We start from the raw sequence: 26,997 nt of genomic DNA on the forward strand, positions 1-26,997 counted from the left end.
GAGTGGAGGCTGCCTTCTCCACACAGCTCTCTCCAGTTCTTGCTCTCATCGCGGGAAGAGCAGGAAAGGGGATTTCTGCATCAGGTGTGAGGTTTAGCCCAATGACCTCTTGAAGATCCAGGTGGGAGCTCCTGAGCTATGACTGTATTGGGCACTCCCATCTTGGGGGAGGCAGTCCGGGCCTGGGGAAGCCTGTCCTTGCCCCCCTCCATGCTGGTGGGCCTCAGTGGGGTAGATGAGCTGGGTCAGTTGGAGCTGCTTGTAACAAACCCATCTGCCTCCTTCCCATCTCCCTCTGGCCCCTCTGTTTTCCCATTTGTCCTCACGAATATTCCACAGATCTCCTTAGTTGAAGATTGCTTTCATCTGTCTTGTGGCATGAGCTGCTTTGGGCTGATGCTGCGGTCCAGCTGACTCTCAGACTCACCTCTTTCCAGACTGGGAATCCCTGGGATGACCAATTACTCGGAATGTTTTGGAGATGGTCTTGCTGCATTTTCGGGTGTAGGCACTATTTCAGGGATGTGATGTCAGGTTCTCGAGAACTTGACTGACTTCCAGCCGTTCTGTTTCAGGATGGTTGTCTCCATGTCCGGTACTGTATGTTCTATGCTGAATTCTTAGCTCATGACCAAGTATGAGAAGGAGACTTTTTACGCTTTTGTTTCTAAAGTGACAAGCTTTATCTTTCTACGAGCTGCTCGCAGGGCTCTTAAACTTATATAAGAATCCTATAGTGTAAATCTGTAGGTCTTTTGGATACTGTGAAAGGGAAAAACATCTTCCTGAGATTTAAAAAAAAATCTTATTTATAAGTTATTTTGCTTGTGTTTGAGTCTAAATAACTACAGTTCATTTAGTATGTACTTTTCTGTGTGTCTTCATTTGTTCAGCATTTGTGAGACTTATTATAACATGTAAATTTAAAACACACATATAGTGGGGTCATATTATATACACACCATTTTACAGTATACTTTGCTAGATTGGGGGCATTTCTATGCTAGTAAATAAATACAACTCTTCATTTAAAATAATAAGCTGCTGTTTGATATCACACTGTTTGGGGCACCTAATTTAATCATAGACATTTAGATTGCTCCCTAGAAATGAAATTTCTGAGTCAAAAAATACATAAATATTTTAAATCATAATAAATATTGTCAAAGTACAGTCCAAAAAGCCGTTAGCATTTTATGTTCCCACAAAGTGTGTACCAATGTGCCCTTTGTAATAATTTGATTTCTTCTGTTTTTCTCAGTCTTCTTACCAGTGACTTATAACCCCCAAATCTACAAGTCTCGTTGTGATATTGCACTTATATTGGGCGTTTGTTCATCATCTACCTGGGGGGGTCTTGGGCTCTTTTTGGGTGGGGCGTCTGAGCTCTAGGGAAGCTGTTCTTTACACAGTGACCTCTCCTTCCCTTGATTGCTGATACAGTAGCTGTTAGTAGAAGGATCTGTTATTTTGTATGGCCCAAGGTTGAGAAGACTCCAGATGTTCACATTATGTTAACTCTTTCTGGACACCTTGGCTGAATGTTGAGATCTTTTCCAGCACCACAGTCTTAGCCTAATTCCTTTGCAGTGAGGATTGCTGCAGATTTGAATCATTTTTTCTGATTTTAGTTTTCCTTTTTTTTTCCCCATTTTCAATTTCCATAAGCCTTAAATCTTAGCACAGCCTTGTAGGGTTGTCTGGGAAGGAGCGCAGAGAATCACACTGTTGATGAGAAGCTAGATTCGGCAGCTTCCTCCTCTCTGTGCACAGCCGGGCGCAGGAGAGCCGCTTCTTAGTTCATAGTTGATAGCGGGGCTCCTCTTCCTGCTCGTTGCTTTCAGCTGTGAGAGGGTAGGATTCGTGTGCTTTTGCCATTTTCACTTTTGAGGCTTGGGAATGCATAAACTCATCCACCTGCCCGCTGGATTTCATGTCTTTGGTTTTACTATCCGTCCTCCTCTCTGCGGCCCCATTGTCCTGCGCTGCCTTGCATTAAGCCATCATCCTCTTCACCTGGACCCCCAGACCGCTGTCCATGCTGCTAGCCCCGTCTCTCCTCGGTTCTGGTCTTCACACAATTACAGAGTGATACGCCTGACGCGTGGATCTCATCACGCTGTTCTCCTGTGCGGTGGCGCCCTGTCTGCCTACACCAGTGCTGTTTTCACAGTGCTGGGGGTTTTCTATGGGGCTCAGTACCTGGGCACTGGCTGGTCGGTGTGAAATTAGGTTCTCTTTGCAAACCTAAGCCGGTATCTTTACGCCAAACATGTCAAAGCTGGTACCTCTGCCTTGAGGACTCTGTGTAGGCTCTTGGGGCTTGGGAGTTTCTGGGTTGAGGAGGCACCTTATGCTGTCTAGCTTTGGGACTTGAAGAGAGGAAAGTTGGACCACTGCCCGGGCCAGAGTCTAATGTTGAAATGCCTGTTGCTAGATCACATCTTCTAACTTTTAATACTGCGTCTGTGAATTCTTTAAGCATACTTACAAAAATATCTGAGGCTGAGCCTCTTTGTAGCTTCTGACACACATAGATTAGAAAAGCAAACTTGGCTAATACCATTGTGGTCAAGTGGGGTACTTTTTGATCTCAGTGCCTTAAGAGAGTGTGACTCTGGCAACTAAATATTCTGCTCTTTTATCAGCCTCAGGGATAGTAGGGTTTTTTTTTTTTTGGTTCCTATTAAATGTTTAAACAGTTACAAATGGATTTTTTTAAAGATTCATTTATTATTTATTTTTCTTTTATGGCTGTGTCAGGTCTTTTGTTTTAATAGCAACAGTTTAATTAATTAATTGTTGGCTGCGTTGGCTCTTCATTGCTGCAGGCGGGGGCTACTCTTTGTTGCGGTGCGTGGGCTTCTCATGTGGTGGCTTCTCTTGTTGCAGAGCACAGGCTCTAGGCACACAGGCTTCAGTAGATGTGGTGTACAGGCTCAGTAGTTGTGGCTCACGGGCTTAGTTGCTCCACAGCATGTGGGATCTTCCCGGACTAGGGCTCGAACCTGTGTCCAGGTTCTTAACCACTTAACATTCTTAACCACTGCGCCACCAGGGAAGTCCCCCTCTATGTATTTAAAATGATCTTTTCATTTATTTATTTGTTCATTGCCCATCTCCCTCTGACCAGAATTTAGGCTCCATGAGAGTCTGGAAGCTTTCTGTCTCATTCACTGTCTTTTCCCAAGCACTTAGAACAGTGCCTGGCACACAGTAGGTGTTCATAAAATATTGTCAAAAGAATCAAAGGGTTTTAAATACTGTTGTCACATTATACCCTTAAAGGGGAGGAGTAACATTGTAAAGTATGACAAGAGATGCAATTAGGAACAGTGGATAAAAACCGGGCTAGGCGAATCTTACCTTTCTTGCAGGAGTTGCCCAGTGGAGCTGCCCTAAGCTGGATTGCTCTCTAGTTGAGGTAATACGAAATATGGACGTCATCATCTCACAGGTGATTAAGTTTTAAGTCAGGGCTAAATCTGTATGGGTAAATACCAATTAGCTATAGTTACCTTTTTAAATTAAGCTGCTTAACCTACAATATGGCAGATAAGAAGCCACCTCAGGAAATTCAGTTGCTCACGAAATCCCTGTGGAACAGTCCCTCATTACCACCCACTGGACATTTTATAGCTTTATAAATTGAGGCACGGTGAGGTTAAATGGCTTGTTTGAGATTTGATGAATAGATGGGAGAGTTGAGAGAGGATGAAAGGTTTCCTGTTTCCTGTTTGTGGACCCATTCATCAGCCCAGCAGAATGTTTTCTTTTTAAATATTTATTTATTTATCTATTTGGCTGCGCCAGGTCTTAGTTGCAGCACACAGGATCTTTTTTAGTTGTAGCACGTGGAGTCCTTAGTTGTGGCACACGGGCTCTTAGTTGTGACATGTGGGATCTAGTTCCCTGACCAAGGATGGAACCCGGGCCCCCTGCATTGGGAGCATGAAGCCTTAGCCATTGGACCACCAGGGAAGTCCCCAGGAGAATTTATCAGTGTTCTTATTTTTCAAAAGAGTTTACAAGAAGGGTGTTTGTCTCTGTTCCCACAGCATCTCTTAAAGTGCTTATCACTTTTCACTAGAAATATTTGCTTGAATTTTTCTGTCAGTGACCAACACTGTATTCTGTTTATATTTGTATCCTCAGGGCCCAAGCACTCAGGAAATATATATTGAATGAATGAATGAGAGCTGAAAAACCTGAGATTTGCTAAAGCCTGACCACAGCTAGGTTTTCCTTTAGCTGAGTTTCTAATTTAAATTAATTTGGTCTCCAGCAAGTGACTTCTAATTTTGACTTAGGTTGACCACAGTGTTATGAGTTATACGTATATATTCTGAAAGTAAAGAGAATGAATGGTAGTTACTTGTGTTTGCCGTAGGGATCCACTTTTTTGTTTTTTGTTTCAATGTTGTAAAATTTATCTTTAATAATCTTGATATCTGGGACTTCCCTGGTGGTGTAGTGGTTAAGACTCCGTGCTCCCAATGCAGGGGGCCTGGGTTCGATCCCTGGTCAGGGAACTAGATCCCATATGCATGCCGCTACTAAGAGTTCCCATGCCACAGCTAAGAAGCCAGCGAACTGCAACCAAGGAGCCCACTTGCCACAAGTAAAGAGCCCCCCTGCCACAACTAAGACCCAGTGCAACCAAATGAATAATAAATAGATAAATATTTTTTTAAAATCCTGTTATCTGCCCCTAAAACATAGATTTGAAAATTGTGGCTTATACTTAATGTAAGTGCACATGCTATAATACTCTGGGTTCTCTGGAACACGTGAGAAGTAAAACTTAACTTTATAAAACCGTGTTTAAATGCTTAGAAAAAAATTTGACTGTAAAATGATTAAGTAGAAAAGTGAGTGATTTTGGATGTGACTTTCTGTCTGTGTTAAAGATATTTTGAATAATTACTAAGGATCTTTCACAGGGGAAAGGAAAGCATATTATGTTATATGAGTCAAGAATTTCAAGTTAGGTGAGAGAAAAAGTATAAGAAACTGCCCATGCTAGGAACTAGTAGTCATCCATTTGAAACAAACTTTATGGCTTTTTTTTTTGGGGGGGGGTAGATGTATGTTCTGTTACCTGCATTTAGAGAAAAAGTCGCTGATCTGTTTGTGGTAATTTGTTATAAAGCTTCTGATCTGAGTGAAGCCACGGTTTGTTTGGAGAATTTACTGCCCACAGCCTGTTAGACGCCTCTTGGAAAAACAGTTGTCATGACAGTAACTTAGACTCACCCCCAAAGAATTCAACAGATTATCTGGAAAGATTGCATCATCTTTAGCTAATGTGCTGTGTTCTGCTCATGTGATGCTGGTTAGTCTGCTGCTCTGAAAGGTGTGTAAGAGGACAGAGAAAACAGAGGCCAATTTTATATAGGTTACTATTCATACATTCCATGGTTACCAATAAGAGTGCTAAAAAGTCCCATTTGCCAGATCTAGAACTAGTACTTTCCTTAGCATGGACACACTGGCTGCTAACATATAGCAGACTCTCACACTATCTGTCAGACACTGACTAAACAGTTTTATGTGGATTATTTTATTTAATCTTCACAGCAATCCTGTAATTATCACCATTGTACTTATGAGGAAGCTAAGATTGATTGATTTATTTATGGCTGCATTGGATCTTAGCTGCAGCACGTAGACTCTTTGTTGTGGCGCAAGGGCTTCTTTCTAGTTGTGGCACGCAGGCTTAGTTGCCCCGCGGCATGTGGGATCTTAATTCGCCGACCAGGGATCGAACCTGCGTCCCCTGCATTGAAAGGCAGATTCTTAACCATTGGACCACCAGGGAAGTTCCGAAACTAAGATTTAGAAACTAAGCAACTTGACTATTTCCTAGACAGAGCTGGCATTTGAATTTGTTCAACTTGGAGCCCATGCTTACTTAGTCTGTGTTAGCATATTTCTTCCTTTGCTCTCTTCTGAGCCATCAAATTCAGCCTCAGCCACTGGATATCTTTTTCCTTTTGTTGGTTTACATGGAAAAATGGCCTTTTCTGTGTAGTTCCCTACGGAGAAGGTCACCTTTCATTTCTTCAGCAAATGTTTGTTGAGTGTCTCCTGCTGTGCACTGTGGATTGTGGTGCTGGACACAACGGTTCCTGCGTGGAGTTTTCTCCAGCCTCCAACTCCATCTTTCCTCAGTGACACCTGTCATGATACCAGGATGTTTCTGAACTGTCCGGGGACTGCCTGCCCTCTGTCACCCTTCACATGCTCTCCTGCCTAGAGTACCTTAAACTGTAACTGCTTTGGTTCCTTAAATCAGTTTCACAAAGAGTTTGTCTTTCAGAGAAAAAGTATATAGCTTTGAGACTTTAACATTTTCCATTTTCAACAAAGCTTAAATAGAGGGGCTTCCCTGGTGGTGCAGTGGTTGAGAGTCCGCCTGCCGATGCAGGGGACACAGGCTCGTGCCCCGGTCCGGGAAGATCCCACATGCCACGGAGTGGCTGGGCCCGTGAGCCATGGCTACTGAGCCTGCGTGTCTGGAGCCTGTGCTCCGCAACGGGAGAGGCCACAACAGTGAGAGGCCCGCGTACTGCAAAAAAAAAAAAAAAAAAAAAAGCTTAAATAGAGCTGGAAAAAAATGTGTATCATCCCAAACTCATAGGAAACTATATTCAGAGAAAAATTAGAACAAAATAGCTTTGGTATTAAAAAGCAAATTAGTATTGGTCTTAAGAAGTTAGGAAGGAAAGAGTAATAGACAACAAGGAAGTGGGAAAAAAGGAAATAGTGAGATAAAAAGTGAATTAAATAAAATAGAGAACATTAAAAACAAAAAGGAAAAACTTAAAAGCTGGTTCCTTGTGAAGATCGATAAAATAAGTTACCTTCCCAAGGTAAGTCTACATTTAACACAATCCCATTGGACTTTTTTTTTAATTAACCAAAATGATTTTTAAATTTATTAAATCAGTAAACCTACATAACCTAAATGTCTCCCAGTGGGGGCTGATTTAATAAACTGGAGTGAATCCGTATAGTGGAATGACGTGCGATTGTAAACACACGGAGGACGTTCTCTGTGTCTTGATGTGGAATAAAGCGAGGTGCAGGGCAGCTCATGTAGTACAGGTGCAAGACAGCTCATTTTTTGTATGTAAAAATGAAAGGGAGGAGTAAAAACATGAATTAACATTTCCTTTTTAAAAAGAAATTATTTATTTTTGGCTGTGTTGGGTCTTCGTTGCTGCACGTGGACTTCCTCTAGTTGCGGCGAGCGGGGGCTACTCTTCATTGCAGTGCGCGGGCTTCTCATTGTGGTGGCTTCTCTTGTTGCGGAGCACGGGCTCTAGGTGTGCGGGCTCAGTAGTTGTGGCACGTGGGCTCGGTAGTTGTGGCTCATGGGCTCTAGAGTGCAGGCACAGTAGTTGTGGCACACAGGCTCAGTAGTTGTGGCTCACAGGCTCTAGAGTGCAGGCTCAGTAGTTGTGGCGCACAGGCTTAGTTGCTCCGCGGCACGTGGGATCTTCCCGGACCAGGGCTCGAACCTGTGTCCCCTGCATGGGCAGGCGGATTCTTAACCACTGCACCACCAGGGAAGCCCCAACATTTGCTTTTATATGCATAAAGAAATGCTGGGAGGAAGATACACTCTACATCAATAGCAGTGGCTACCTGTGATGGGGAGGGTGGGATAGTTAGGGACACGAATTTAGTAAGAGAGGCTTTTCCCTGGATTCATATATTTAAAAGTTTTTGAACCATGAGAATGCATTGGCTATTCACGAATTAATTCATGGGCTTCCCTGGTGGCGCGGTGGTTGAGAGTCCGCCTGCCGATGCAGGGGACGTGGGTTTGTGCCCCGGTCCGGGAAAATCCCACATGCCGCGGAGCGGCTGGGCCTGTGAGCCATGGCCGCCGAGCCTGCGCATCCGGAGCCTGTGCTCCACAACGGGAGAGGCCACAACAGTGAGAGGCCCGCGTACCGCAAAAAAAAAAAAAAAAAAAAGAATTCATTCGTTATAAAGAGTTACCTTTTTAATCAGTAAGAAAAAGGTGAACATCCCAAACGAAAAATGAGTAAAGTACATATTGTGATACATCTGTACTGTGGATACTAAACAGCTGCCATAAAATAGCAGGGAAAATGGACCAAAATGTCAGCAGTGAGTGTCCCTGGGTGTTGAGATTACAGGAATAACATTTATTTTTTGTTCATAATGTTCTTAATTGCCTGCGGTGACTCGCCTCTTGTATAATTGGGGAATTTTTTTTAATTAAGGAAAAAGAGGGAATTCCCTGGTGGTCCAGTGGTTAGGACTCTGTGCTTTCACCGCTGGGGCCCAGGTTCGAGCCCTGGTTGGGGAACTAAGACCCCGCGCGCCCTGAGGCTCAGCCAAAAAATTTTAAAAAAAGAAAAAAGAAGCTTAGCTAAAAGTAAGAAAATCAGTATTCTGAAGAATAATAGTAATAAGGGAAAGCCAGCCCCAGGAAATATCATGCAGGTTGTGAAGTAGCAGTAATCAAAATGCCACGGCAGTAGCACAGATACTGAACTTCTGAAACTGTAAAAAGACTCAGATCTGTTCTTATGTGCATGTGAGAGAGACTATGATAAAATGAGTATTTGAAATAGAAAAATAATGGCAAAGGGAGAAATAATAAATGCTGATGGGATAATTTTGGAAATAATTAATGTTTGCATGTTAATGTCAAACAACAGCTGGGACAAAGACATTTAAAAAGATTCACAGCTTTGAGCAGCTCACGTAAAATGTGAAGAACAGTCATTTTAATAGTTGTGAAGAAATGGAGAGCCTCACAGTGGAAAATATCAATATTTAAAATATTTTAAAGAGGACTTCCCTGGTGGCGCAGTGGTTGGGAGTCCGCCTGCCGATGCAGGGGATGCGGGTTCGTGCCCCGGTCCGGGAAGATCCCACATGCCGTGGAGCGGCCGGGCCCGTGAGCCATGGCCGCTGAGCCTGTGCGTCCGGAGCCTGTGCTCCGCAGCGGGAGAGGCCACAACAGTGAGAGACCCGCGTACCTAAAAAAAAAAAAAAAAAAAAAAAATTTTAAAGAATTTACATTTCATGTGTGTGGATGTGTGAATATTTGTCTTTAACATGTACGTGTTATTGCTTTACCTGGATAATGATGTAAAGGACGTTTGGGAACATAAACACAGCAATTGTTACAGTGGATTGTGCATGAATTTTGTTTTTCTTTAAGGACGTAGGGGTTTTATTTTTGTAGCAAATATTTATTTTGAAGCAGAAACCTCCCTCCGGAGTAATAAGGTATTTTTTTAATTGGACTAAATGTTGATGACTGCACATCACCTAGGCGATTTCATTATTGGACTATATCAGGTATCGGATCACTCTGGCGACTGAAGTCACCCAGGTGAACTTTGCTAACCTTTGGAGAGAACTCTTTGAAGAGTTGGAGAGGAGGTTAAGAGAAGAGCTGCTTGGAGAAATGATGGAACACAGTATTGGCTGCAGCTGCAAAGGATTAAGCTGTGAAATTGTAATTACGCTCATCTCTTCCTTTTAACGTTCTCTTCTTCCAGGTTGGTGGCACGAAGGCTGGCGTCGTCCGGTTTCTTGGGGAGACAGACTTCGCCAAGGGGGAGTGGTGTGGTGTGGAGTTGGATGAGCCTCTTGGGAAGAATGATGGGGCTGTCGCTGGAACAAGGTTTGTTTGCAGTTGGAATCTCGTCTCCCTCTTGCATGTAAAGGTGCTCAAGCCGATCCCACCAACCGTGTATAATAAAATGGACGTGAGTGTTTTGAAGAGCTGCACTTTTATTTCCTAAGACTCATCTACAGGTTTTTCCCCCCGCTAGAATCAGAGTCTTTCTTTTGACTGTCTATTTTAGTAATATGTGCAGTGCGTCTGAGTAGATTCTGAGCAAGTATTTGGTTTATTTGTCTAACTATTTATTTTATTTTAAAAATTTATTAATTTTATTTATTTTTGGCTGTGTTAGGTCTTCGTTGCTGTGCGTGGGCTGTCCTAGTGGATCCTTAGCCACTGCACCACCAGGGAAGCCCTATCTGTTTATTTTTAAGGCTTTTTTTTTTTTTAGAGCAGTTTTAGGTTCACAGCAGAATTGAGAGAGGTACAGAGATATCCCTCCTCTACCCCCTGCCCCACACATGCACAGCCTCCCCCATTATCAACATCCTGCACCCAAGTGGTCCATTTATGACAGCTGGTGAACCTATATTGACACATCATTATCCCCCAAAGTCTGTAGTTTATATTACAGTTTATTCTTGGTATACATTCTGTGGATTTAGACAAGTGCGTAGTGACATGTTTCTACAATTATAGTATCATCTATAGTGTGTTCATTTTATTTTTCAAAATAGAAAGGAAATACTATATCATCCTTTTGGCTGTTCTCCCTTTGATAGCAGTCAACGTCTGAATGAGTTTCTGGGCGTTGGAGGGTAGGGGGAGTGAGGAGAAGGAAGCTGCTTTTGTTAGGACGAGAACGCAAAATGTGTCTTTATATCTGGTGACAAGGATTCCATCCTGTGGCAAGAGGACTGACGGCAAGCACACCTATTCCACTGTGAGGATAACCCCGCTCTCACCTCACAGGGATAGGGTGGGAGTTAAGTCATGCAGATGAATGCAAGAGGCGTTTCCCACACTTCAGATGCTTTGAAGGCCTTGGGCACAGTTGTGGTCTCTGATGCATTATTGTTAGTAGTATAAAGTGTTGTAGTTAACATTTTACTTATAAAATGTTTACAGACTGATTATAAGCGTATAGGTCTTATGTACCAAATGCAATAGTAATGCCTCGAGGAGATTAAAAAAATCTCTTGGTGCTGCAACGATTATGAAGCCATATCATTGATATCCTTCATATTAAGTTGTTATAATTCGCTGGAGTCGTGAGATCTCCAAGTGTCAGTACCAGTTGATACTACTCCACCTTTACTTGAGTGAATCTGCCAGAATTAGGTGCTTGTTTGATTTCTCTTGCCCTTTGTTTGGCAAGGTTTTATTAAGTGGGATCACTCCTCTGCTGTGTGTTTATCAGATAGTAGAAATACCTTCCCTGTGCGTTAAATCTTAGTAACAGATGAGTGATTCCATCTCTGTGTATCATACTGTTATTTCCTAGTGTGTTTTCTAAAACATTATTGTGGGGCTTCCCTGGTGGTGCAGTGGTTAAGAATCCGCCTGCCAATGGGGGGGACACAGGTTCGAGCCCCGGTCTGGGAAGATCCCACATGCTGCGGAGCAACTAAGCCCGTGCGCCACAGCTACTGAGCCTGCACTCTAGAGCCTGTGAGCCACAACTACTGAGCCCGTGTGCCGCAACTACTGAAGCCCACGTGCCTAGAGCCCCTTGCTCCGCAACAAGCGAAGACACCACAATGAGAAGCCCGCGCACTGCAACGAAAAGTAGCCCCTGGTCACCGCAACTAGAGAAAGCCTGCACGCATCAACGAAGATCCACTGCAGCCAAAAATAAATAATTTTTAAAAATAATAAATTAAAAAAAAACTATTATTATGGTTATTTATTAGCTTGCACACCAGTGAGTGCCACGGGCTGGTGCACCACCCCAGCTGGTTGGTAAAATTCACAGCAAACCAGTCACGAGTTACGAGTTACGAGTCAGGAGAGCTTTTTGGTTATAGTTGTATTTCTTGTAATTAACTTGCTTCTTGTTACTATTCCTGTTGTTGTCCCCTAAAGGTATTTTCAGTGTCAACCCAAATATGGCCTGTTTGCTCCTGTCCACAAAGTGACCAAGATCGGCTTCCCTTCCACCACACCAGCCAAAGCCAAGGCCGCTGCCGTGAGGCGGGTGATGGCGACCACACCCGCCAGCCTGACGCGCAGCCCTTCTGCCTCTTCTCTCAGCTCCATGAGCTCTGTGGCCTCCTCTGTAAGCAGCAAGCCCAGTCGGACAGGATTGGTAAGCCTCCTGCTGCGTGTTTCTGCGTCCCAGGCACTGTAAGTGCCCCCCAACCCCACCCCGTCAGTGTGCCTGCTTTGCTTTAGGAGATGTTAAGTCTTCTCTTGCCCTTGTACTAAATGTTCTCTGTAGCTTGTGAATGTCCTTACAAATTTTGCAACAAAACAAAAACCTCTAGCAAGAATACAAGTTTGAAATAAAGAATTTTTTTAACAGCCCTTTTCAGGTTCCTTAGACTTTAAGATATAACAGTTCTTGGTGAATCTATAGTAACTACTACTTAGTCTAACATATGGGATGATTGAGTATTCTGAAATTATTTTGGCATCAGAAGGACAGGAGAATTGGAGGGATCCTTTTCCTCAAGGACCTGGGTCTCTTTCTCTTTGACATCAAACAATTTTAGGAACTACAGTCGTTTGAGAAAAGGCATGTTCTTAGAATTTTAGTGTTATGTTCATACAGTCTAACCCGCTGAAAGCAGTTGGTGTGTGGAGCGTTCCTGACTCAGGCCAGAGGATGCAGAGGGGAACTTAGGGAACTTGAAAGGATGCTAGGAAAAGCCATGTTTTGTTTTGTCTCCATCTCCCCCTTCCCCCACTCCCTCTTACTTTCTCCCTCTCTTTCCCATTTAGATCAGCAAGAGAAAATCATCAGAATCAAAATAGGCAGCATCTCATTCTGTTTGTTAATGTCATGCTTTTTTTTTTTAGCGTCAAAGCAATGACTTTTTGGCTTTGCTCCCTCCCACCCCCCACCCTTTAGTTTATTCACTGGAAGTGAGGCAAACACTGTTTAAATTTGAAGTGGCAGTATGAGGTTGTACCCCAGACTGAATTCAGGATCTCTGCTTTATGACAATGAACGACAGACAGGAGTTAGAATGTGAAGTGTCATGATCGGGCAGTAAGGCTGCTGGCCCTTGATCTCGTTTTGCCTTCTCTCCATTGACCTTGGGCAGGGAAGGCAACGGTTGGCCCTTGATCTCATTTTGCCTTCTCTCCATTGACCTTGGGCAGGGAAGGCAACAGCGGAAGCGTCTTTCTTTAAAGTAGGGGTTATGCTTCTCTGGACTTTGTTCCTCTTATGTTCAAGTAAAATAAATACCTGCTTGGACTATGTCATTTTGCATATAAAAGTCTGCATCTTCAACAGAAAAATTACAAATGGACTTATGAGAAAAGCTTGTCAAGAACTTTTTGAATGTTTGAGTGAAATGGATGAAGAAACCCCTCTGTTTGGATGAAGCCTTGTTCAGAGTGGGTCAGCAAACTCTAAAGTGGAAATCGAGTTTACTAATCCAGGAACAATTCCGTGAAAGTATCTACCCTGGATTAGGAATTATTTCTTGTGTAATTTTTACTACGTTGTAATTAAGTGTCTGTTTCTTTGGAGATGCCCAAGCGCCCCCGCTGCTCCCGTAACCGGTCCTCTTACTTTTTAGAACAGTTCTGATTCCTTAGTTCACCTCATTTTCTTTTGAAGAAAACTAGCAAAAGAGAACTGAGTCTCCTTGCCTTGTAAAACAGCTTGTTTTCTGTACCTCTTTATATAGAGTGGCTATAGTTTCTAAACCAAAAATCACCATAAAAGAATATACCAAAAATACAGAGTAATTGAAAGCGTGACTTCTTAAAAATGCACCTCAACAACGTGATCCCTTGTGTGTATATATATATATATATGTATATATAAAGTGGGGACATTCCTTAATGCACAGCGATCTTCTGAAAGAATTGAGTACAGAGGTGCCCAGCCTTTCTGGTTCCACAGAACCTTTAGTCTCAGTTATTTTTTCACAGTGCCCGTAGGCCTAAAGAAATAGCTAACAGTTCTGTTTATTAAGTAGTTAGGTCCAAACAACTTAATATTTATGTCCTAACAATTTAATAGCTCTTCAAAAAAAAAAGGTTCACATTAATTGAAAGGAAAAAGAATATTTTTAATTCATTCTTGAATAACCACAGTGAACTAGTATTAGGTTGCACGCTCTTCTTGGGCACTGCATATCCTGTCAGACCTTGGACTCTTCCTGGACACCGCCACCCTCACTTCCTGTGCCACATTGGTTTTTGCACAGTACTTGCTTTTGGTCTGGCAGTAGCCAAAACCCGGCTTCGGAAAGACATGACGTTATGGAAAGGAATGTAGTACAATCCAAGGTTGAAACTGAATCCCCTCCAGCTAGCAGTTTGCATGGTATCCAACGGGTGTCGCTGTTTCCTTGTGTTTCCCTGTGAGTTTGCTGCAGTACCCTGGGGTGTACCTCTGCGTGGGGTTTGGGAACCTCAGATTTAGTGTATTCCGGAAGAAACGTTAGTACGAGAAAGTATAACCACATAGTAAAATTGGAAGATCAAGGTCAGATGGTTCAAAGAGAGACTAGGAATTCCCCGCCGCCCCATATACGTAAGTAATTCAAGAAATTTCACTAAATAGAAACAGCGAAGGACAGTTTGGGTGTACTTTACTCTCATAGCTGTCAAACTGCCTAACTCTGAACTGACGGCAGGTCCTCACTGTCAGTCTGCGTCCTGGCCCGGGGCTCAGCTAGACGGAGGACGAGGAGAGCCTTCAAGCAGCAAGCGAGGCTTTGACTGCAGAGGGTGAAGTCGAGCGGCGTCGACCCGGAGCCAGTGATTGCCAAGTAAATGGCCGTGGACAGACGCTCACCAAGGGATGTGGCCTCTTCTGGACCACCTCCCAGCCCCCGGAGCCCAGCTTGGAAGAGTGTTACTCAGCTTGCCCACATTACCTATGCACATTTAATGGAAGGTTACGTCCTCTGTGTTTTTACATGACGATTAGCCATCTTGAGGAGGTATCGGGTGTGTGAAGCAGCAAAGATGAACGGGTGACAGCGCTGAAACACGTTTTCTCCACGCCTCAGCCCACCACTCTTCCCCCCTCCCCTCTTGTTCCCCCCCCCGTTCCCTCTCCAGTCCCCATTTTTTCTCCCTCCTTCCTTCCCCTGCTTCTCTTTCTCCACAGGTTTTTCTCCCCCCTTTCTCTCCCACGCCCTTCTTCCTCCTTTCTCTCACGTGTACTTGCACTCTCATTCACCCACTCACACGTGCTTTTGAAGGCACGCACAGGTTTCCTTTTAATCTTGTGTCTTTATAAGTCTTTCTGGTGACTGGGATTCAGGTCCTCATGGCTGGATTCCTGGGTGAAATCACCTCTGCCTTTCATCTTGAAAGAAAGATGAAGAAAATCCTGACAGAGATCCAGCTACGTAATCAATTGAAAGAAGGTTTGTGACTCCAAGCGTGACCTCTTGGTCACGTAATGGTATTTAGAAGCTTAAGAAGTTGAAAAACAGGTCTAATCCCAAACTCTAAGGATCAAAAGATTGGCCAGACTGTCATAACAAGAAGATAACTATTCATGAAGCTCAGGCCGAAACGGAGTCTAGAGAAGCTTGGTACCTGGGTTCTGAGGAATTTTTTAGATTCCTACCCGGCCCCGTCAGCACAGCTCAGGGCACCTTTGCTTTTGAGCCACTTCTTCTAAACATCTTCCCGGTTGTTCCATGGCTTCTTTACATTGCTGGGTTCTTTGTGAAATTGGCAGACAGGAGGCACACGCTGTCTTGTTTCCTCGATGAAAAGCCTTTCCTAAGCCTCGGCAAGCCTGCGAGCTGGGGCAGTGCTTTTTGCTTTGCTGAGGAGACACCTGCCTGCATGCATCGCTCCCTCCTTGCATCCCTGATAGCATCATCGCCCTTCACTTCTTTAACTTTCCTTTGCAGTTGACCGAAACCTCCTCCCGTTACGCCAGGAAGATCTCCGGCACCACTGCCCTCCAGGAGGCCCTGAAGGAGAAGCAGCAGCACATTGAGCAGCTGCTGGCTGAACGGGATCTAGAGAGGGCGGAGGTGGCCAAGGCCACGAGCCACGTGGGGGAGATAGAGCAGGAGCTAGCTCTGGCCCGGGACGGACACGACCAGGTGAAGTCTGGCACTGACCTTGTTGCAGAGATGGTGACAGGTTCTAAGCTGATCTTGTTGCAGAGACTGTGATGGTTTCTAAATTGAGGGAGGAGGTTGAACAGTGTACTTGGTGCTTGGAGCCGGGGAGCTGGTCTCGAGCGCACTGGAAAGGAGCATAGATGTCTTTGCTGGGCTTGTTTGAAAGCTGTGCCCTGGGGTACCAGTTTGCATCATCATAAAGATGAAGTTCTGTTCTTCTCGAGTCTGTTGCACTCTTTTGGTCTTTACGTCCAGGTCTCTTGGCCTGTCTGTGTCAGGTGAGCGTGTGTACTAGGACCTTACCAGTGGCGACGGCTCCTGTTTTGTACATTATGCTTTGTACGAGTTTCAGCTCAAAAAAGATGAGCGTTGTTTTAACATTGCCCCCTTATTTCTTTAATGGTGTGGTTTTTCATCATCTAGCTCCCAGGAGTGCTGCCGAGAATAACCTATCATAAGAGATCATAGAAAGCATTTTAATGCGAAAAGGTTTTTTGAGTAATGCCGACCCACAATGGTACCATTTAGCCGTAGCTCTTTGGAGGCATCCCTGGGCATGCATCTGGGTCAGAAGGAGGCCACTCACCGACACCCTTGCCTTCCCCAGCATGTCCTGGAATTGGAGGCCAAGATGGACCAGCTGCGAGCAATGGTGGAAGCTGCTGACAGGGAGAAGGTGGAGCTTCTCAACCAACTTGAAGAGGAGAGAAGGTGATCCTGAACTGTTCTCCTTTTAAACAGCCTTCGGGAGAACTCCCCCATCAACAGCCTTGTTGGTGTCAAACCCTTAGAACCAAAGGACTCTCTCTGTGTTCAGTGGAGATTGAACTCCTCGTGCTGTGTGAGGAGGGTTTGCTTTGATTTGACTTTTTTGAGAAGTTTGGAACCAGCTAAATGTGCCCTGGTTAATTTAACAACTATTTATTGAGCACCTGCTGTGTGCCAAACATCCTCTAGAGGATGGCCTGAGTCAGTTAATTCAAACCCAGCTTCTACCTAGAGCCACTCCTGGAAAAAGGATTTTCTAGGCCCAGTTACCTGGTATTTATGAAACGCCTTCTGCATATCTAATGAAATCGTATTGTGTCTGGGGGGTGACAGAGGGGCCCTGACCTCAGGAACTCATTACCTTTATAGGAAAACAAAACTCTCAATTAGAGAATTATCCAGGTCAGGATGAAATCAGGTGCTAAACTGTGTGAGACAGAGAAAGCAAGTTTGATTCTTATAAAAGGTCTTTTGAGACCATTAGCGAACAAGATCTCTGGGAAAAGTGTCTGGGTGGAAACGATTTGACTGTCTCTGGGCTATGGGACGTTGTTTGTCCTCGGTTGCACTTAATGCCATCTCCTGTCATTTCTGATCGCAGCGATGTAATGCAGGGCTCTTTAGGATGGTCACGAGCACTACTGTGCTGGGGGATACAGGGGGATAGTAACAGTGCCTTACTAGGGAAATGGCTGTCCCACTGGAGAGAGAAGCACTATACACAGAAAGTTCTCCTTGCATCCTAAAAATGGCTACGAGTGAACGAGACATAGTGACAGGCCCTTATGAAGGCCAGGGCATCTGTACCACTTGCTTCGGTTTTTTTTTTTTTTTGCGATACGCGGGCCTCTCACTGCTGTGGCCTCTCCCGTTGTGGAGCACAGGCTCCGGACGCGCAGGCTCAGCGGCCATGGCTCACAGGCCCAGCCGCTCCGCGGCATGTGGGATCTTCCCGGACCAGGGCACGAACCCACGTCCCCTGCATCGGCAGGTGGACCCTCAACCGCTGCACCACCAGGGAAGCCCTGCTTCTGTTTTTAAACCGGCTGTTGCTCTGCTGACTTCTGGGCAGTAGAAATGCCCCCCAGCTCTCCAGTAAGCTTGAGGGCTTTAACCTATGATTGTATTTCTGACTTAACCAAGTAGAATTTTTTTATTCTTAATTTTGTTAGAAATGCTAGTGAATTTGAAAGATTTTTTTTTTTTTGCATGTAGATTTGTCCTCCTTTTCTTCTTTTACATCCAATTTTGTAAAGATTCACAATGTGGGTGTTACCCAGATTTTGTAGATCTTCCTAGTATCCTATTTCATTGACTTTGTGATGGCATTAATTGAAACCCACGTGCCATATCAGAGATTTTTAAATGTGAAAAAGAAATGTGCATTTTAGAAGCAGAGAAATAGGATCCTTGATTGCCTCTCTCCCAAATTATTCACAGCCTTATTCTCCCACTCTTGGAACAGGTACTCGTGTTGTCCTGGGGATCTCTGCATGGGTAGCATCTCTGCTAACCTCACGCTAGAATGCCTGATGTGGGGTGGTATAGAGAGAGATTTGTTTTCTGTACCATTTTCCCCTATGTTGTGTTATTGGAAAGTAGAAATTATAGACTTCCATTCTCAAACCGGTTTCTGTGGTAATCAAACCTTTTCCTTTCAGGCTGATCTTGTCTTTTTTTGTTTTTTTTTTCTTTTTTCTGGGAGGAGGGGGTGGAGGAGGAGAAGAGATCTTGCCTTGATTAGATCCATTTCTGGCGGCTGTGACCTGGGGAACCAGTTGCTTTTTCTCATCTCTACCTCATCCCTTCTGGAATCCATACCTGGATAAAACTTTAGAGTTTCCCTATAAACTAGAGGCTTAAAGATGCATTTCTTTATTTTCTGTGTCTCTAAGGCATTTCTTTCCATCATCATCTGCTACATTCATCAGGACATTGATTATATATATATAATTTTGGGATAAGGCAGAGGTGTTTCTTAGTTACTTTCTTACGTGTTTTGTTTTGATTTTATTCCACAGGAAGGTTGAGGACCTTCAGTTCCGGGTTGAAGAAGAGTCAATTACTAAGGGCGATCTTGAGGTAAAACCCCACCAGCTCTCTAAAGCCTTTATGGGTACAGTATTCAGAAATACGGATAAAATCGTTGTGGTCAGAACAGGCAGCAGAGGGGGGCGGCAGGAACCCCGGCCTCTGGCCTGTGGGCTGTGGCTGCCCTCGAGCCTGTCACTGTGCCGTCCCAACTCCAGTGGCCGAGTAAAATTCTTACTACCCTTTTCTCATGCTTCAGAATTCAAAACCTTGAATTGGAGTTAATCAAGTCATAAATCTGGCAGTGTGTCCTATGTGAGACTCTACACCTTCCTCCGATGATCAGAAATGGCATTTTAAAGAACATTTTTTATTTCATCATGATAGTTCAGAACAATCTCAGCTTTGCTTTTCAGTTGAGCAGGATAAATCCTTTATAACCCTATAGACAATAAATGTATGTTCTAGTAATTGATTTTTTTTTTTTTTTTTTTTTCCCTGTACGCGGGCCTCTCACTGTTGTGGCCTCTCCCATTGCGGAGCGCAGGCTCAGCAGCCATGGCTCACGAGCGCAGCTGCTCCGCGGCATGTGGGATCTTCCCGGACCGGGGCACGAACCCGTGTCCCCTGCATCGGCAGGCGGACTCTCAACCACTGCGCCACCAGGGAAGCCCTGATTTTTTTTTTTCTAGTCATTACCAGAAAAAGAACAATTTTATTTCAACCTCTTTATTCCATGGCGTATTTTAAATTCACAGAGATTTTCCTTTAGCATCAAGTTTCTCTCTCTTAACAGTCATTCGTATTAGTTTTTTAATAAGACACCAGAATTAAATGGTTTTGGTGCTTTTCAAACCACTGCTAGATGTATGACAAATATAAAGTTAAAATTTTTCAAATTTGCAGATTTTTGGTACTTTAAGCTGTAATATTTTAGTAGACGTTTCACTTGTCTGTGCAGTTCTCAGAATACACATTTTTGCTACTGTTGCAATTTTAGTCTGTTGATTGCCCACACCATGCTTCAATTTCAAGAGCCCTTCCAAATAAGACTGATTTCTTTGGGAATAAATGTATCTTTACAGTCAATGAAGAATAAGGGAAACGTATTCTGAGTTCTAGCTTTATAAGGCCCAGAATTTATTGGATTATTAGTAATTTGATGGGTATCTTCCTCCCTCATTTCATGTAGAGTCGCAGTCCTTTAGCTGACTTTTGTGTTGTTCTCATCCATTTAAAAACACCCCAAAATCTCATTAGAAGTTTCATATCATCATCTAATTCATGTCAAATACAGCCTATGATGTTTTGAGGAGGGGCAGTTAAAATATTTACATCAGCACTAGGCTAGGATAGTCTGTCTGGTAAACTTGTAATTAATCAGTTATTTTGAAACCCTAACACATATTGAAACTTTAGTTGAATCTCTCTTTTGTTGTTAATTATTTTATTTTTTTACTGATAGCAAAAGAGCCAGATTTCTGAAGATCCTGAGAATGTAAGAGGGCACTTAACTGTGTGGATATTTCCCTTGTTAACACAGATTGATTACAGATTAAAATGCTTATTGATATACTCAAATACTAACTGCATAATCTGATCTTGAGACATTGTCCTTAATATTTCTGTGCATGTGGGCTTTCAAAGCAGTTACATTTGAATCCTGAAGAAATTGTATGTAATGACTAAGTTCTGTAAACCCATTTGTTTAACACATAGGCACACGTTTCTTTAAAGAATTTCAGCAAAAAGAAAGAAAAGAATTTTGTATGGGGCCCGGCCTTCTTCCCTTAATTCATAATGCCTTCTAGTTTTAATAGAATTATTACAAAATAGAAGATACCTGACTGAAACATAAAACATATTAGATGAAGTTGTTACAGAAATTTTGGGGGAAAGTTTCCCCAAGTTTAATTTATTCCCATAAAAATAAAGGAATGGAGTCCCAGACTGATTGCCTTTTGTGTGAGCTCCCACTGCTGGCCAATGGCTGCCAGTGCAGCTGACGAGAAATTCAAACTTCAGTTTGTTGGGGCCGTGTTTTCCCTAGTTTGAGGCTAGAGGCAGGCATTCTTCAGTGAAGACGTTGTGTATTTTAAATTTATTATTCTTGAAGAGAGATTTTTCTAGTAGCAGTGCCACTAGGCACGGAGGTGTATTTTTTTTCCTTCCTCCCTCTGTTTAGGATCAAACACCCAATTCCGATCGTACCAGAGTGGCCTCAAAAGCACGGCTTCTCGGCGTACCCTGCCAGCTGAGATGCCAGTTGAAAAAAACCTAAAAACTTCTTCCTTTGAGGTACCACCACAAGAGAACAAGATTAAAACAGAATTTTTCTTCCCACCACCTCCCGGCAGCTGAACTAGACAACTCGAGACTGAACTTTTTAAAAAGCCTCCGTTCTGAAGGTCTCCTTTTTGTGAAAGCTCCTTCAGTGATCTGGGTCTCTTCTCTGCTTCCAAAACAGGCTCCTGCTACCTCCGGAGCCAGTCTGCATGGGACTCCCTCCCGCCTCTCCTGTGCGCTTCTCGCGGAGCCTTGGCTTTCTCTCTCAATCCCCTGCCCCAGGGCTCTCCTCTTGGGATACTCTGTCCTATTCTAAGAAAGGAATAATTTTAATGGGAGGGTTGTCCTGTTCAGCATAGCGTTTTTACCACATACCGTGGAAGGGAAGCGGATCACTAGCTTCCTTGCTGGTAGTTGACCAAGTACAGCTGTGGAGCCCAGATCATTCGTGTGCACTCTCACCAGTCAGGAGGCACCTGGAGGATCTCGGAATGGGGAGAAGATCACATTCAGTGGGTATTTGCTTTTTATCTGGAAGTAGTGACCTTTCACCCAGAGGACACTGAACTCAGTGTCAAGGGAAGAAAGGTTCTGTTGCCTTTGGTTTCTTCCTGTTAATTTTGGATTTCTGTTCTTGAGGCTGTGACCCCAACTGTGTAGATCTGGATTAGATTCTTTTCTTGTAAAAGCAGGTAACTTGAACAACCTCTGTCTAAGGTACATATGGACGAAGGGGACTACCCAGACAATTAGGTTTTGAATTTTATTTCATTATTTTTCTTGAATGTAAAGAGCTGAAGCAGGTGAAGAATTTTTACAAAAAAAAAATTTATTTACTTTTTAAATATTCTATGATGGTTTTTTTATACCTGGTTCACAAGCAAACTGACCTCTTGAATGCACTGAAATCCCCAGAGTACCACTGGAGTGAGCAAAGATGTTTATAATGTAAAACATTCCACCTTAAGCTTTGCACTCCTTTCTGTCACTTTAGAGTTTGTTGTCATTTCCTTGTTGCCCTTAATTGTCCAGACTGATAGATCTATGGGTTGGAACCACAAAATAACTAGAAGCTGCTGGGAGCAGCTCTGTCAACAGGTTTTATCAGTTGATTATGTTGATAACCTCTTGGATGGGAGAGGTGAGTGGGGAAAGAGGTCCGTTCAGGCTGATCTAGGTTATTTCAAATTGATTAAGATTCTGATGCACTTAAGCCTGTTAGAAAGAGGTCGCCCTCTGGCTCCTCCATCAGCTTCCATGTAAGTAAGTGATGATGGGCAGTCTGAGGTTTTGAAACATGTGAAGACCTTACCGGCTCCTTTTGCATGGAGTTGAAACTCATGCCTTTCTGTTGAGTCACTGTTTCTTACCTCTGAACTGAGAAGAATGAGTTGTCTTAGGATCAAGATTATGAGCCCCTTACCAGTTGCAGTTCAACTTTGCTCCTGCTTTGAACCTCAGGGATGGAGGCCCTCAAGCATAATTATTACTGAATTTTCTCTTTTAAATCTGATCCCCCCTCCCCCACTTTGTTTTCTGGCAACAGTCTTTGGAAAGTCCACCCTTGGAAGGAAATGAGAGCTTTAGTGACTCCTCACCTGTCATATACGGGAATGTTGCTGAGAATCTCAGACCCTTCTCACTCATCTCAGCAAAAAGGCCACTGGTGTGATTTCCTTAGCTCTAGGTCCTAGATTTCCTTCGTTAGGTTTAATACTTGACCCTTGCTCACGTCAAATTGTACGCCAAAGTGCAAAGATCTGCTCTAGGGACTAACTGAACACTTAGAGACTTATGACTTTATCTTTTCCATATTTGGGTGATAATGATCATTTTGAGGGTCAATTCACTTTTTAAGTCACCGAGTCAGTTACATACACATTAATGTCAAGTAGCTGTTGTGGGGAGGAGGGAAAATGATAGATTAGGGGAATATTAACTATTCTAATTTGTGCTGATAAACTTCACTTATCAATATAACATATTTGGCTGCATGCATCTGACACCTTTCACCTTGCCTCATGTGTTTTCCATTTTTTCTTTCTCAGTAGACTAGCCCATGTCCCCTGCCCACCTCATCCTCTTGTCCATAGTGTTCATCCTCACCCCCAGCCTCTTCATCTCGGTCCACCCTCATCCCTCCTCCATCACCCTTCCTGTTCATCCTCTGGCGGAAGGTACTGCCGGCTCAGCCTGCATGCCGCGCCCTCTCCTCCTGTGCTGGCATGTCACGGTGGCACTGTTGTGTTTCTTCCTCTTCCTTTTTACTGACAGACGCAGACCAAACTGGAGCATGCCCGCATTAAGGAGCTTGAACAGAGCCTGCTCTTTGAAAAGACCAAAGCTGACAAACTCCAGAGGGAGTTAGAAGACACTAGGGTAATGGTTTTCACTATTTAATGAAGCAGACCCATGTTTGCGAACGGTGGACACCGCGGGTGACGGGCCCTGCAGTTGGCCTAAGCCTTGACCCAGTGGTTCGACTTGAGTTTGGCCTTGGCACCGCCCAGGTGCTCGTGAGTGTAGGCTGATGGGTGGGCACAGGTGTTTTATGTGGAACCTTTGGTCCAAGGTGAAGATTCATTCCTTTGGTTGACTCAACCAAGATCAAGATCCGAAACTCAGTGACTGTGTAGACTGCGTGGACGTCCACAGATGCATTTGAGGTTCTTTGTATTAATACCGGGAAATACCTTCCTCCAGTTTGCACCAGCAGTCAGTGGTCCTCTTGTTCTCATATTCCTAGTGGGTTTTCTAAATAATTTTTTGTTGTTTCACTTTAGCTCTCTTTTCCTGCCTTCTTCCCTGGCCTCTTAGGCAAAGGGAATTGAAACGTTGGCTCTTTTTTAATGAGAGTTAGGGACTTTCACCCCAGCTATCTTTTTTTCTTCGCACCTGATCTCTTTGATTTTCTGTTACCCAGTAGGTTAGAATCTCAGTGGTCAGGAGGAAAAAGTGTGTTGGGAACAGAATGGCTTCTCACAACCCCCAGCTCACTGCGTTTGGCTCTCGGAGCCAGTGCTTTAGTCATGTTTTCACTTACTTATGTATTTAAGCACCCATATAGTGCTTACTTTATGCCAGGCACTATTCCAAGCACTTCACAAGTATTAACTTATTCAGTCTTACCACAACCCCAGGGGAGAGGTAGTAGTATTGTCCCCATTTTACAGGTGAGGAAACCGAGGCACGGAGAGGTTAAGTAATATGTCCAAGGTCACACAGCTGATAGAGATAGGGGGGCCAGGATTTCTATTCGGGCCATTTGACCCCAGAGTCTGTGCTCTTAACCACTACAGGATGGAGTCTGTCTATTATGGAAGTAGTTTTGTGGTAAAAGATTTAAGAACTAATCTGAGTCACATATAAGAAAACATGTATGTATTATATACCTCTTAAATCACGCATTTGACTGTTAATAGCTAAATCAGACAGATCCTTAATTTTAAAATTTCAGAAATGATTCTGTCTCTGATCAAATTTGGTATCCTGATTTTTTTCCTTTTGAATTATTAGTATTTGTAGAAATTTCTCTTCTTGAGAAATCATTGATCTAAAAAATCTAGAAAATCGAGTAATATTTCTTCCTCTAAGTCACGAGTTTTTATTTTTTAAGAGAAAGAAAATGTTCTCAGTCGGCCTCAAAACTAACGATATCGTCTGTGTATTTGGTAAGAAAAAAAAAATCCTGGTAGTTTGGTGCCGTTTCTTTGTTACCCGAGAGCCAAAGACTTGATCTGGGAAATACAAGGGACTCATAGTAAGACTGAGCTCCCGTGGTGTGGCTGGCTATTGAAGTAAGGATGTATTTTTTTTTTTTTTTTTTTTTTTTTGGGTATGCGGGCCTCTCACTGTTGTGGGGTCTCTCAGTGCAGTGCACAGGCTCCGGACGCGCAGGCTCAGCGGCCATGGCTCAGGGGCCCAGCCACTCCGCAGCATGTGGGATCCTCCCGGACCGGGGCACGAACCCGTGTCCCCTGCATCGGCAGGCGGACTCTCAACCACTGCGCCACCAGGGAAGCCCAGGATGTATTTTTTTACTTCTGAACAAATCTCTGTTACAGCTTTGTCAGCAAACAGTGTTGATTTGTTTTTGTTTTTGTTTTGTTTTCTGTGGAAAAGAAGGCATCCATTGACAGCATGGTTTATTTAAGTATTTCAGATTCAAGCAAGCTGTCATCTTCCTATAACAAGCCTTGTCTCCTGTTGATCCTCGTTCTTGGTTTGCCAAGTGTGAAACTAACCACTGACCCATCTAAGTTTCCCATCACCTACATTCCTTTTTGGGAAGTGCTTCAGAATTCCTCTAAGCCAGTAAGCCCAGTTTATAAACAGTGTGCTTGGCGCTGTAGAAACATTAGCAAGAATAAGAAATGATACCTGACTTTTATGGTGGGAAAGGCAGACATGTAGATAGTTTTGCCTGAGGGCAGATTTTGGGAAATAAATTAAAAAATGGAACTGCTGTGAAAATGCTGCATAACCACACTATTATTTTCCCTTATTTTTTACTTGGTATTTCCTCAGTTTGACGGTTTTGTTGTGACTGATTAAGAATTAGTGCCCTGTTGGATTAAATTTATTTACGTTATGGACCTTGTAGCAATGGGGTTTAATAATGCACCTTATCTGTGGACTCCCCACCTCCCCCCCAGAAAAAAAGTATGTAAATGAATTAACATCTTGGAAGCACCTATAGCCCTGAAACAACAATTATAGCCAGCTCTGAAATACTTAATGATTTGATCATGCAGTTTGGGAGCCCCAAGTGCTTTATTTTCTTGTTCTTCGTGGACACTTCAGTCCTTATCCATCTCACAGCCTGTAGGTGGACAGAGGGGCTGAAGGAAAAACATACCCATTACCTTCTGTCCCGATAAAGGCAGTGAGGGAGGAGAGCCTTCACTCCGGAGGACTTTTGATCCATGAAATTTGGGATTCACTGATGTCTTTAAATCATTCAAGTTCCCTTCTATTTCCCAGGTTAGTCCAATAATTAGTTTTTATGCCCAAAGCTACCATTTCCCACATATTTTGTGTACTAAACTTACTGCGTAACAGCAGAGGGAAATAACTTCCTAAGAACAAAAGGACGCAGGTTAGGAAAGTGTTTTTCCTCGTCCTGGGGGTATGAGTTTAAATAGCAGCGTATTCCCGGGTTCTGTCCCAGAGCTCAGGTAGAATCAGCACATGTGGGAGGAACTGGGCCTGCACTGTAGACACACGTCCCAGGCAACTCACATGCACACCAAGGTCGGAGAACCACTGGGTTAGGGGAGCGAGACATGTACGTCAAGATGGTGAAGGAATTACAAAATCTAAAAGCGGGGAGGGACTCTGTATAAGATTCTTAGGTATCATTGCAGGTAAGTAATCATTCTTTCTTTGTCCTTTTTAAAAAAGGTTAGTAAATTAGTTCTTTATCCACTTGAGGCTTTTATTCTACAGTTGTTGTGGTATTCACTGAAACATTTCATAGATATTTTTACACCTTTAACACCAGTGCTATCCAACAGAATTATGACATGAGCCACATATATATAATTAAAAATTTTCTGGTACCCACATTAACATACTTTTTTAATACGTAAAAAGGAGCAGGTGAAATTAATTTAGTCATATATTTTATTTATTTAAACCAATATATCCAAACTATTATCACTTCATCATGTAATCAGTATAAGAAATTATTGGGAATTCCGTGGCGGTCCAGTGGTTAGGACTCTGCACTCTCACTGCTAAGGGCCCAGGTTTGATCCCTGGTCAGGAAACTAAAATCCCATAAGGCATGTGGTGTGGCCAAAAAAAAAAAAGAGAGAGAGAGAAAGAAATTATTAACAAGATGTGTTCTGTTTTTCCCGAGTCTTCATTATTTGATGTATATTTGACACTTGGAGCCACGTTTCAAGTGCCGAGTAGCCATGTGTGGTTAATGGCTGCTGTACGGGACAGCACGCTTCCGTAAAGTCACTTCCATCAGATAGACAAACGTTCATACACCTTGGTTGAAGT

At 43.4% G+C, this 26,997-nt stretch overlaps 1 protein-coding gene across 9 annotated transcripts in view; it reads left to right on the top strand.

Moving 5' to 3' along the window:
* Positions 1 to 26,997, top strand: part of CLIP1 (CAP-Gly domain containing linker protein 1) — a 124,802-nt gene that overhangs the window by 45,891 nt on the left and 51,914 nt on the right. For 5 of the 9 annotated variants that reach the window (XR_002179402.3, XR_002179401.3, XM_019950160.3 and 2 more), the window contains exons 4-10: positions 9,555 to 9,679; positions 11,708 to 11,930; positions 15,682 to 15,879; positions 16,508 to 16,611; positions 18,690 to 18,750; positions 20,165 to 20,197; positions 23,260 to 23,364. Coding sequence is in view for 7 of the 9 variants with exons in the window: in XM_019950160.3 (XP_019805719.1) it covers positions 9,555 to 9,679; positions 11,708 to 11,930; positions 15,682 to 15,879; positions 16,508 to 16,611; positions 18,690 to 18,750; positions 20,165 to 20,197; positions 23,260 to 23,364 (849 nt within the window). In the remaining 2 variants the exon portion in view is untranslated. The remainder of the gene's footprint in view (positions 1 to 9,554; positions 9,680 to 11,707; positions 11,931 to 15,681; positions 15,880 to 16,507; positions 16,612 to 18,689; positions 18,751 to 20,164; positions 20,198 to 23,259; positions 23,365 to 26,997) is intronic. The other 4 variants (XM_033836815.2, XM_019950159.3, XM_019950162.3 and 1 more) reach the window with 4 other exon arrangements.

The sequence above is a fragment of the Tursiops truncatus genome, chromosome 13 (assembly GCF_011762595.2).
Source record: "Tursiops truncatus isolate mTurTru1 chromosome 13, mTurTru1.mat.Y, whole genome shotgun sequence".
NCBI lineage: Eukaryota > Metazoa > Chordata > Mammalia > Artiodactyla > Delphinidae > Tursiops > Tursiops truncatus.